We start from the raw sequence: 12,312 nt of genomic DNA on the forward strand, positions 1-12,312 counted from the left end.
GTGTTTGTCTTGAATCTTGCTGTAGTAGACTTAGGTTCACCAGTATTGTACAATACTATACTATGCATAGCTTGTTCTTGCGTGTTGCTTTCACATCTTATACAGTTTGACCTTTGTTCACATTTGATCGTGGCACCAAGTATGACAATTGCATGAGTCAAGAATCAAACGTAGAGATGTGGATTTCAACGAAATTTGGAATTATTTAACTCAGTGATTTATTTGTTTAAAATATGTTATGTAGAGAGTTAACTTTCAAGGTACATGAGATAAATTTTTTCAACCGAATGATATAGTTACCATAAGAAAAGGGGAAATTTAAGAAGGAAATATCTTCAGCAAATAGATTGGAGAACTTCAAATAGTTTATATTTATTATATAAAAAATTATTTGGCAATAAAAAACAATAGAATAATATTAATATTTTAAGCTACAAAATAAAAAAAAAATATAATTAAAATATTAATATGGTAGTTGTGAAATGATTGTTTTGTCTTTTTATAGTCTCTACAGTGAAATTTGTGGCTTGGTACGGCAATGGCAGCGGAATTGTAGTAGTTTTTGTTAGAAAGTACTTAACACGGGAGTATGACCCATTAGTGAGAATTTCATTAAACATTGGAATAAAATCAATCTTATTTCATCAAAACAAATGGAGTTTTGATATAAAAAAGACAGAAAGAAAACATACTAAACAACCAGACAAAAAAACTAGGGTTTGATGACAGCAACGTAAGGTTGCACTGCAGAACCTATCCACAAACTTCCATCATGTTCTTCCACTTCACTAACAGAGTTAAGCTGTTGTCCATATCTTCCATCCAACACCTCAACAACATTCCCCTCTGCATCAAATTTAATCGCCACGGGATCTGTTGTCCACGGAACCGTCGCTTCAACTTCTGTTTCCTTTTCCAAACCATTGATCCTTCCCCTCCCGCTGTTAAGTGCCACCCAAAATTCCCCTTTTGCGTTCCTCTTTATGTTATCTGGGGAACGCGGAACCTGCGCAAAAGTTTCTATGTTGTTGCCGCCGCGCAGCGCAATTTTTAAAATCTTAAAAGTGGTTGATTCCGCCACCAGAATGAAGGAGCTGTCCCTGCTCAGCGCCACACCGTTGGGGAATGCCAAACCTTTCACCAACACATACACTCTTCCGCTACTGGGCACGTATTTCAGCAACCTTCCAGTTCTGTCCCCGCTCAGAATTATCGACATGTAGACCCTTTTTTTTTCACAGAAAGCACAACACTGATCACTCACAAAGCATTCGAATTTAAGAAGTTAACATGGGTTGAGAATTTACCTTCTCTGGAATAGGATGCTGCTATCTGTGAAATAAACTTCACCAGTTTTGGGGTGAATGTCCAAGGCATTTGTGAACATAAACGGAACCCCTTCTGCAGAAGTGGCTAACTGCTTAGCCACGCCACCAGCTGGTCCTACCTTGAGAAGCCCAAAGTATGCATCTGCAATGTACAGATCACAAGTCACACTGTTGAATTTCAGACCCAATGGTCTTCCACAGATTGATTCCATGCTTTCGTCTGTTAACCCATCACACACTTTCTTGTCCCTGCATAATCGCATCACAAGTAAGAAAAACACTGAGAATTTTACCTAAACTGTTAGAATATTGCCAATGTAATACTTTTTAAGATGTTAGAAAGAATAACCTTGTTGCCAACTATAGTTTTCTTTAGTAAAAAAATTAACAAATGAAATCTTATTCTATCAAGAAGTGTTAGGGAAAAAGTTTAACACAGTTTTTTAAGATTAAAATATTGGTCGAACTTTATTGAGATTTATAGAATCAGATGAGAGAGTTATTAGTTAAGCAACAAGATATAAATATTTTTTAAAGTTTTTAAATAAATTTTAAATAATAAAAATGTATAGTCTATTTGTGAGCCATCGCATGAAATAAATTTTCCAAAAGGTGGGTTCATTGTTAGTCTATTTTAACCTGGTGTCCCCATTCAACCAATTAAATATATTAAATAAAAAGTAGACAGAAATAAAAAATGTTTATTTTAATTCGTTAAATATTTTTTCTGTTTTTTATTTTTTATTTTCGAAAAATCATGGTCCTACTTCCTTTTTGTTTGATGCTATACTGTCATCAAAATCGATGAACATTAAATATTTTTATTCTATTAATTATTTGTTGTGAAATGAGAAAAACAAACAGAGCAAATAATCTAATTGCATTTTGTACGAAAAATATTAACATTTGTATGTGTATTATGAAATCATAAATCTTATTATATTTTTAATTTTTGCATCATTTTTTTAAACGATAAACAAAATGAGATAAAAGACTAATAACTGACTTTAATTTGAGGTCACAAAATATATATGTTGGCATGCAAATGAATCATATACTCTCTAGATGACTCTTAGATGGATAGAAGATCCTTCATAACTTTATAGTATTTGAAAAAATAATGAAATTATTGATAAGTATAACACTTAACTAATTGCATTATCACATTTGATTCACTATTTTACATTAAAAAAACTCGTAATTTTCTTTAATATGGTTGTTTGACTAACAATTATTATCATGTGCACATTCTTTTAAATACATAAAGTAAATGCATTATCTAAGGAGTTTAACTTGTATCAAATACCTACTATAAAAATGTATTCTTAATATACATTATTATGCTTTAAAGTATTTGTTTAGATGTACTTAGAGAGCAACAAAATTTTACGCTTATTAATAGTGAAGTATCATAATACTTAAACACACAACTTTTATGGTATTTATTTTCGGAATTGTATCTAAGGTATGCTTTAAGAACTTTTTATCTACATATTTTAAGAAGAAAAAAATACTGAAAGCTTTTTGTAAATATTAGTTTTCTGACATTTAATCTCAGAACCTGAACTGCACAGCTTTAAACTTAGTTTTTTTTTTTAAAACAAGTCATATTATACGTACTTCAAATAATATTTCTGCAAGTTCTTATAATTTAATTCACATTTCAAAAGTATCTCTAACAAATGAAAAAAAAAATCTTTAAGGAGAAAATATTTTTATTTATTAATTTTCTAAAAGCCTTGTTTGCGTAATTATTTAATTTAAACGAAGTTATCTATATTATCCCATCTCTATGAATAATTTTTGTTATTAACATTTGTTATTATCACATCATTTTAGCGGTGATTACCCATCATAAGTCTCATCACTAAGGTCATATACATTCCATTATCATCATAAAACAACAATCATATTAATAATAATAATAATAATATATTATTATTATTATTATTATTATTTTTCTACAACTATTATTTTTATAACTATGTTTATTATAACTATATTATTATTACTTCTATCATTACGTATTACACTTATTCTTGTGATCATTATAATTATTATAATCATTATCATCATATTATAATTATCATAATTCATATTATCACTAATGTGATCCTGCTAATGACTATCACCATTATTGTATACTTTTTTATGACAATACTCACTAAATAATTCATAAATTAATATTTATCTTACTTTCTTATACCATAGTTTTATACATCCTTATATTTTATCAGATATTGAACAATAAAATCGTCTAAACAATATATATAGTACACTTCATTGATTCAAATAACCCATTATTAGTTTGCTAAACTACAAACCAGTACTGCACCATTATATCACAGAACTGGTCTCATATCTATATACCAGTGGTTGAACACATTACATTATATCATTACCCAAAAAAATTACATTTAACAAGCTCCCATAAACCCTTAGTTAAACAAGTATTTTGTGGTTGTAGTAAAGATGCATATTTGCATGGGAGAGTGACATTTTTTCAAGGTTTTTTTTTGAGAAATAATTATTTTTAGGATATTTGAATTTAATTAGTGGACTAAAGGAATTGACAGAGTGATTCATTTATGAGTGGGGTTAAGAGAGGGTGAGGCAGAAGACAGCAATAATTAAATGGAGGAATGAGGGTGAAATTGGTATTGTCCATTCCTAATAAATGAGCATTTGTATAATTGTCTATAACTGAAAACGATGGATAACTATCAACAACAAAAAGAAAATCCTAAAGCTAACCTACACAGCCTGGCTTCCACATCAACTTCCCCCTTTCATACAAAAACAATAATATCAACAACACTAAATCTTTATTTTCGGAGGAATTCTTGTTTCATCTTATACACCTTCCAAACTGTTTTTTTCAACTTCAATTACTTCTAAATAGAACCAATAATTACTTTTTTATTTATTTCAAAACTGCCCTAATTTTCACTACAATGTTATCGTACTTGTTATAGAAATCAACTTTTATGGTTTCTAGAAAAAAACAATTTTTTTTTCTATTTACTGACACCTTTTTGAAGTGGTTTAGGATTACACATATTTGGAGTTTCACACAAGGACATGATTGTTATATAAACTATTACTCACTCCAACTAAATTAAACTCGAAACCGACAAAAACATCTTCGTGTTAGATGATCACGTTTTATAATTCTATTTATGTGTATTATTTATAGGAACCATGAGCATACACATATGGTTTTCAAATAATGCAGTGAAGATAGTGTAAAGGTAAAAAAAATGAAAAATATTAAAATAAATTCAACAAAATTCAAAATTTGTCACTATAATTTACTCTATTATATAATATATCAAGCAAGAATCTAATATAAAATTATGAAATAGTTATTGTAGATTGATGATAGTATAACATTATATTGTATTGAATAATATATCACATAAACTAGAATTGAAGTAAGTTTAGTTCACAAACTTGTATGCTGAGAAAGGATTTTGCTTCATTGTTCATAAATAAATAGTTAAATAACAGCAACAATTTGTATGCAGATAACATGAGGACTTTCGTTAATGGAACTAACGGTTGTCGTCTCTTTATAATAGAGTATCTCTGATACTCTATATAATATATTTATTTAAAAGAAATAATAAAATTTAACAATTTTAAGTAAAAAAATTCAAACTCTGTATCAATTTTCTTAATTATCTGGACCAGCTAGTGACCACACAGATTTTCTGTTGAACAGTGCTCTTGTGTTTTTTCAGGACATGTTCAAATCAAAATGATCTAATTCTCTGATCAAATTGGTTTATGAAATTCTCTTGAGAAAAGGTTTAGTTGTGGTCCAAATCAAGAAAAAGAAAGAGGGTGTGCGAGTACCACAAAAAAAAAGAGAACAAAGGAATGATCAAGAGTGTATTATGAGAACTAAGATAAATGTGTCTGAAACTGAACCCTGGTCTTTGGTTTGAACATAGCAGCACCCTCATTGGTCTCAGGTTGGAGACAAGACAGTTCCTTCGCTCTTCCAACACAACATTCTTAAGGCGGGGACCGGTCCTAAGAATAATATTGTTGACAACACACGGCATAGCACAGTGTTGTTTATATTTTTTTTCCTTGATTAATATTATTGTTCAGCAGTAGTTGAGTTCATGCAGATGCAATTTGTATGCAGATTACAACACTCATTATAGTTTATCTATATATATATATATATATATACCTGTGTGGAGAGGTAACTGCAAAGTCAATCCAGTGTTTGTTTGTGTCATGCCACTTGAGGATTCTACCATCAGAAACTCCGACATATGGTCCTTTACCATGGCAATCGAAGGCTGCACTTTCAGAACCAAAAACCGAGTGAGGAAGATCAAGCTGGGAATAGGATTTGAGGCCATCTAGAACGGAAGCAGCTTCATAAGAAACAAAGTGAGCCACTTGGAAGAGCAGTAGAAGTAAGGGAAGAGTAGATAGGTTCATTGTAAATGTGAGAAAAAACTTGCAGAGGGTGTACTTCACATGAATAATTAATTTGAGGGTTGTGTGTATATTACAATATTAGCAGGCACACACACACATATATATAGTATCGTACCTGGACATCCTGGAACATTATGTTAGGTCAAAATCAACATTAACTATAGGCAGTTGGTTGGCTCCATATTTCACTGTCATTTGACTTTGTCCTCTCTCTTTCAGTCTCCAAAATTCAATTCTATTTGGATAGATTCACTCTTTCTTTTTTTACTTCTGAGAGAGAGAGAAGATTAATTAAGAGAATGAGGTTAGAACTTTCTTTTTCCGAAAAGATAAATCAAATGTCGATCAGCAGGTGGTTTTCTTTTTTTAGGTCATAGCCTCAGTTAGTTTTTAGTTTGTGCTATCAGTTTCGTTTGGTGTATTTTATTTACTTCTTTTCATCATTGATTCAAAATGAACTTAAGTTTTGTTGTAGGACAACCTCAAGTCTAATAAAGCATGCACTTTACAACACTTTACACATTATAGTTGTTCGTATTAAGTAGGTACAAATAATAAAATAAAACTATAATGGAAATTTTACATGTTCTCTTTAGATTAGATCTGGTGGTACTACCAAATTATTCATTCTCTTATATGATCACATAAAAATCATAAAATACACTAATGAACTAATTATTCAATTAATTATATAATAATAATCAATATTATAGATATAGTTAAATATAAAACCTACCAAACGTCTAATCAACATTAAATACGTTATTATTAATGATTTACAAATACTAGTAGAGGATTAGACTTACTACCTATCATTTCTTATTAGATCTTGTTTAACAAACTGTTGTGATAAACTAACTAACTCTAGAAGATTATTAGACTTACTAGCTAACAATACTAGTAGAACATTAGACTTACTAACTATCATTTCTTATTAGATCTTTTTAACATGTGAATCAATGATTCTTCATTCTAAAATATGATTTGTTTCAATCTTAAATGATATGATTAATCATCGCTGAAATATTATTCACAAAAAATATCATTAGAATTAATGACCACATTCAACGTATTGTCTTTTTTTGGAATGTTGAATATTCATCACAATTTTATTATTAGAAGACGTATCAGAAAGTAAAAAGAAAAACAATATATTTAAATTATTATTAACCTCAATTTTTAAGTTATATAAAATTATTAAACTTACCGAAACATAATTACATAATCTTAGTTCAGCCCTTCCTACTTTATATTTCCCAAATACGTACCAACAATTTGAAGTCTAAACTCATAATATATATTTTAAGATTTTGAGTTAAAAGAAATATTTTAATATCTTATATTAGTTTGTTTCATTACTCATTGATTTTTAATCTGTTTAATGTCTTTTGTCAAATAATATAAAATTGTATTCCAGTATAGAAAGGAATCAAAGTTAAAACAAAAATAGTTGTTGGGATTATAATTGTCATAAAACTTCAATTATATGTAACCATTTTTTTGTACTGTTTGTTTCACATTTATTCAATATTTATTTGATATTCTATTTTAAAATCTATCCAATTGTAATTTATTTTAACATTTAATATTTTAAGAAAAGGAAACATGTGTTTTTAAAAAAGTTTTGATGATATTATATATTTTTTATTTTGTAATTTTAATTATTATAAAAGATATTTAATATTTAAAAGAATATAAAAACGAGTATGAGAATGCATAGTAGTAGCAAATACGGAGAGTGTGCTAGTTATCCAAAGTCAATATCATTCACCGAATTGGATTTAGTGTTGTCCAACCTGTAAGTGCGAATGCATAATGTATTAATCAACCGATTGGGTTGTTGTCAAACTAAGCTTAAGTTTTGTTGTTGGACGACATCTTCAAAAAACTGTTATATATTCAACTCAATCAAACATACACTTTCAACATTACTTTTTCTGTTATATCTTGTTTATATTAAATAATTTAATCTTATATCGACTAAAAAAATAAGACACATTTTATGATATATAAAAGAGTGTAAACCATATTTTATAAATCAATTTTTTAAAATTAAATTAGACTTAAAATTTATTTTTAATATAATATTAGAGTCATAATTAAAGTTTATTTTAACAAATTTTGTTATTTATTTAACTTATGGTATCATCTCCTATAAAAGTATTTGTTGTTTATTGATCTATTATCTCACCTATTATCAAATTATATATATATATATATATATATATATATAATTATACTTAAGATGTATATGTGACATAAAGTAAAGAAATATATCTTAAAGTTAAATTTAAAATTTACTTCTTAATATAAATAATAAAATAAAACTATTATAAAAATTTTACATAGCACTAAATTATTTATTCTCTTATTAAAATATAATCACATAAACATGATATACACTATAATAAACTAATTATTCAATTAAATATATAATAACCAATATTATATATAGTTAAATATATAAAACTTACCAAACATCTTATCAACGGTAAATATATGATTATTATTAACTTATAAATATTAGTATAAGGTTAAACTTCTAAACTAACTTATCTTATTTGCATAACAAATTACTCTCTTTATTATATATATTAACACATTGTTGTAACAAACTAATGTTTTACACGTTCCCTGTAAAATTGATGTTATAGAAATATTCATTAGTTCTCTTCATCTAATATCTTCATTAAATTACCAAAATATGATTGCATAATTTTAGATTTTGCCTTGATAGTTTTACATTTTCCAAGAAACAACAATTTCAAGTAAAAGAATTCATAATATATTGTTTTAATATTTTGGATTATATGCGGTATTTTGATTTCATATATTAGTTTATTTTATAATTCTTTATAATTTTATAAAATCGATTTGAGATAAAATTTGTATTCATTTATATATTGGTAAATTTATTATCTTTAATTTGATGTGAAATTTTTAATATAGTTTACTTTACATCAACATATACATCTTGAACATAAATATAAATATATATATATATATATATATATATATATATATATGAATAAATGATAGACTTAAGATAAATATAATACAATTTAAGAAATAAATTTTATATCAAAGTTCTGTTTATACTCACATATAAACTATTAACTATTGACACAATTTATTTATAGCGAACATGAAATTTTTAACATTATAATTTTTAATCTTTCGTGAAAGTATATAAAAATTTATTCCTATGAAAAAAATCACACTTGAAACAAATATAATCATTGGGATTATGAATATGTTGAAACTTAAATTATGTGTAACTGTTTATTTAACATTTATACAATATGTATGTGATATTAATATTATAAAATTTATTCAATCGTAATTTCTTTTAAAATTTAAAAAAGAGAAGGTGTGTATTTTCAGTTAAAAGTGTTGATAATATCATTTAAAATTTAAGTCATTATCATTCACCGAATTGGGTTGAGTGTTGTCCAACCTGGAAGTGGGAATTCATATACTATATATATATGGGCAGCGATATTCCAACAACTGGATTTTGACAACACTTTTGACAACGCCACGTGGCGCGTTGTACTTGGTTGGGTTTGAATTTATTTTCTTAATAAGAAAATCTGCTTTGGATGAGTTTCCCAAACTGCCCTGCTTCATTTTTCACTTAATCCTTTGTCCAGAATAGTTGGTGCTCATTGCTAGGGATTTCTTTTTCAAATTTTCGTTGTCTCTCCTTCACACAGTCGTTCTTCTCTGCCCCACCACTCTCGTTCTCTGTTCCATCACTCTCGTTCTCCTTCACACTCTCTTTTTCGTCTTCCATTTTCAGGTTTTTGATTTTCATTTCATTTTATGTGTTTGTTGTGTTGACTGTGTACCCATTTGAGTTGGTGTGGTGCAGTTTTGTTTGTGGAGTTCGTGGTCTGCTTTAACCGGTCTCAATGGAAGGGTTTTTTGAAGTTTGTGGTTCTTTGTTCGTTATTTTGTACAATGGCTTCGACCCCTGACATTGGTTCCTCCAACAAGGTATGTACTTCATTCATTTTAGGTATTCATTGTGTTTTTGTTGGTTATATTGAAGCTTTGTCTTTATGGGTTGTGGGTTTTTATGGGTTCTGTGTTTTATCGCGACTTAATACATGAAAAAAATATTTATTTTCAGATGCAGTTGTTTGTTCGACATTCAATGAAAACCAAGTTTATTGGTGGTTTGAAGAAATGTTGACTGACAAACAGAAGGCTAGTATTTCACAAACTCCATTTCAATGGTTTTTAGAACTAAATGATGACATTAAGCTTGGTAGGAATATTCTGAGCGATTTATTAGAAAGGTGGGATGATGAGAGGGGTGGTTTTTGGTTTGGAGAAAAATTTGTGGAATTAAAGGAAGTAGATGTTACGTTAAGCTTAGGGCTGGGTTTAGTTGGTGAGCCGATTATGTTGAATGAAAAAACACTTGAAAAAAGTGATTGTCGGAAGTACTTTGCAAAAGGTAATGGAAAATATGAATTGCAAGTTATATATGAATTTATTTTGAAAAAACACAAGAAGTTGCCTTCAGTAGATGTTTGTAGGCTATACATTTTGGTAGGAATTTCTGAGATATTGTTACCAATCGTACCAAAACAATATTCCCAATTTTGTTTGAAAAAGTTGATAAAATAAATGATTTGGGTAGGTTTTGTTGGGGTCGTATAGTATACCAATATCTACTTAGTAGTTTCAACAAAGCTTGTACAGCTTGGAATGGAGGAAAAGGTGCAAGGACTATGTATGTGGAAGGTTGTGTGTACGTGTTCCAAGTAAATCTTTTATATGGATTGTTTCATTCCTTGAAATGTTTGAATTCATAAATGTATAATGTTTTAGTGAGCATTTTATGTATACTAATTATGGTGTGTAATGTATTTCAGGTTTGGTTTTGTGATCGTTTCGTTCCTTCTAATAATTTAGTTCATAAATACCCTAGAATTTTGCATTGGATTAATGTGAATGTAGGTGACAATTTCATAAAATCTACAATGGAGTCGGGTGTGGTATGTAATCAGTGGTTTTATTAACATATTTGATTTAATGATTTAATTTATACAATTATGTTTTTGATGAATTTGCATACTCTTGATGATTATGGTGCATCAATAACAGAAATGAGTCAGCCATTTGTGAGAGCATCATTTAGTCCAGCTGGAGAGGAAGAAAGGAAGAAAGCACATTCAAGGTCAGCAACCAATAAAAAACAGAAAAAAGATATTGATGATGGTTTAGATGGTGTTTTAGAGGAACAAGTAGTTGAAATTAAAGCACTTGAAAAAGAGTCTGAAGCATTGAAGACTAAGTTGCTTGAGGAGAAAAATAAATATTATGGTGGTTACAGTACCCCATGTAACCAACATGAGAATTGCAACAACTTTGGATGTAGGGAGAAGATTGCAGCAATGAAATTGTTATGAAGTATTACATGCACCGAAAGCGATTCAAAAGTGCAGTTTGTAAAACTTCGTACACCAGATATAGTCCCAAACTTTAATTATGGATAGTTGTATTACTGTAGTATTTTGTAGAACTTTAATTATGGAACTTATTTGTATTTGAAACAAAGATTTGGTTTGTTAATAAAGAAAGTGGTTGTTAGCAAATGCTTATTTGAATTGTTATTGTAATATTCATTCCATTTATTGATTGGTAGTGTTGTTTAATTTTCATCCTTAGTTGTTCTTAACAAATGTCCAGTTATGTCCATTTCTGTGACCCCTATATGTAGGGAAGACCCATTAAGGGTGTTTGTAAGTTGACAGCTGAATTGATGAACAATTTTGACAGAGCTGAAGCGGTTGTAATCGATTACAGAGAAGTTGTAATTGTTTACCTATTTGATAAATTGTTTTTGTACCAAAACCTCATGAGTGCTACAAAGCCTAGCTTAATCGCTCCCTGGGAGCCCTTTACAGTGTGTTAATGCAAGTGTAATCACTAACATGGGCCTGGTAATCGCTTACCATTGAAAAAATGGCCTTTTGTACCAAAATTAAAGGGGTGCTACCCAGTCTAAGCTGAACAACTTCCCACTGTCTGCAGGAGTGTGTTTTGAGTGTTTTGTGAATTGGTTAACCAAGTTGGGCATGGATGAAGGTGTGCAGAAGAAGGATTTTGAAGTTAGGTGAGTCCTTTGTTGATGGAAGACCAAGTACATGTGATCTTGGGTTGATGGGGGAGGCCATTGACCATGGACAGCCTTTGACATGCAGTTGTAATCGCTTACATGTGTTGGTAATCGTTTACAATTGGAAAAATGCCATTTTGTACCAAAAGTTGACTAGTGCTACCCAGTTTCGGCTGAAGAACTCCCCACTCTCTGCAGGACTGTGTTTTAATTTTTTTTTGAAGTGGTTAACCATGGATGAAGGTGTGGAAAAGAAGGATTTTCAAGTTAGGTCAGTGTCAGTTGTTGATGGAAGACCAAGTACAGGTGATCACAGTGTCAGTCTCGGTATTTGTATTTTGGGGAGTGGATTTTGGTCTTGCATCTGTTCGTCATTTTTTGGTGTGTCTT

General features: G+C 29.3%; 1 protein-coding gene and 1 long non-coding RNA gene across 4 annotated transcripts; one reads left to right on the forward strand and one right to left on the reverse strand.

Annotated features, from left to right (window-relative positions):
* Positions 1-590: 590 nt before the first annotated feature.
* Positions 591-5,848, reverse strand: LOC124845725 (protein STRICTOSIDINE SYNTHASE-LIKE 10-like). The gene is made up of 3 exons (XM_088104469.1): positions 5,533-5,848; positions 1,308-1,577; positions 591-1,226 (listed from the first exon to the last, which is right to left on the reverse strand). Exons 1-3 carry the CDS (start codon positions 5,787-5,789, stop codon positions 713-715), a joined length of 1,041 nt encoding a protein of 346 aa, XP_087960595.1. The 5' UTR covers positions 5,790-5,848; the 3' UTR covers positions 591-712.
* Positions 5,849-9,350: 3,502 nt separating this feature from the next.
* Positions 9,351-11,464, forward strand: LOC148206631 (uncharacterized). Of its 3 annotated transcripts, XR_015786188.1 has the most exons (4): positions 9,351-9,591; positions 9,664-9,788; positions 9,925-10,798; positions 10,908-11,464. It is a non-coding gene; the product is annotated as an uncharacterized LOC148206631 (long non-coding RNA). The 3 variants fall into 3 exon arrangements; XR_015786187.1 differs by having other exon boundaries at positions 9,351-9,788; XR_015786189.1 differs by having other exon boundaries at positions 9,378-9,788; positions 10,676-10,798.
* The last annotated feature ends 848 nt before the right edge of the window (positions 11,465-12,312 follow it).

The sequence above is a fragment of the Vigna umbellata genome, chromosome 1 (assembly GCF_029865625.1).
Source record: "Vigna umbellata cultivar VRB3 chromosome 1, Vumbellata_1.0, whole genome shotgun sequence".
NCBI classification, from domain to species: Eukaryota; Viridiplantae; Streptophyta; class Magnoliopsida; order Fabales; family Fabaceae; genus Vigna; species Vigna umbellata.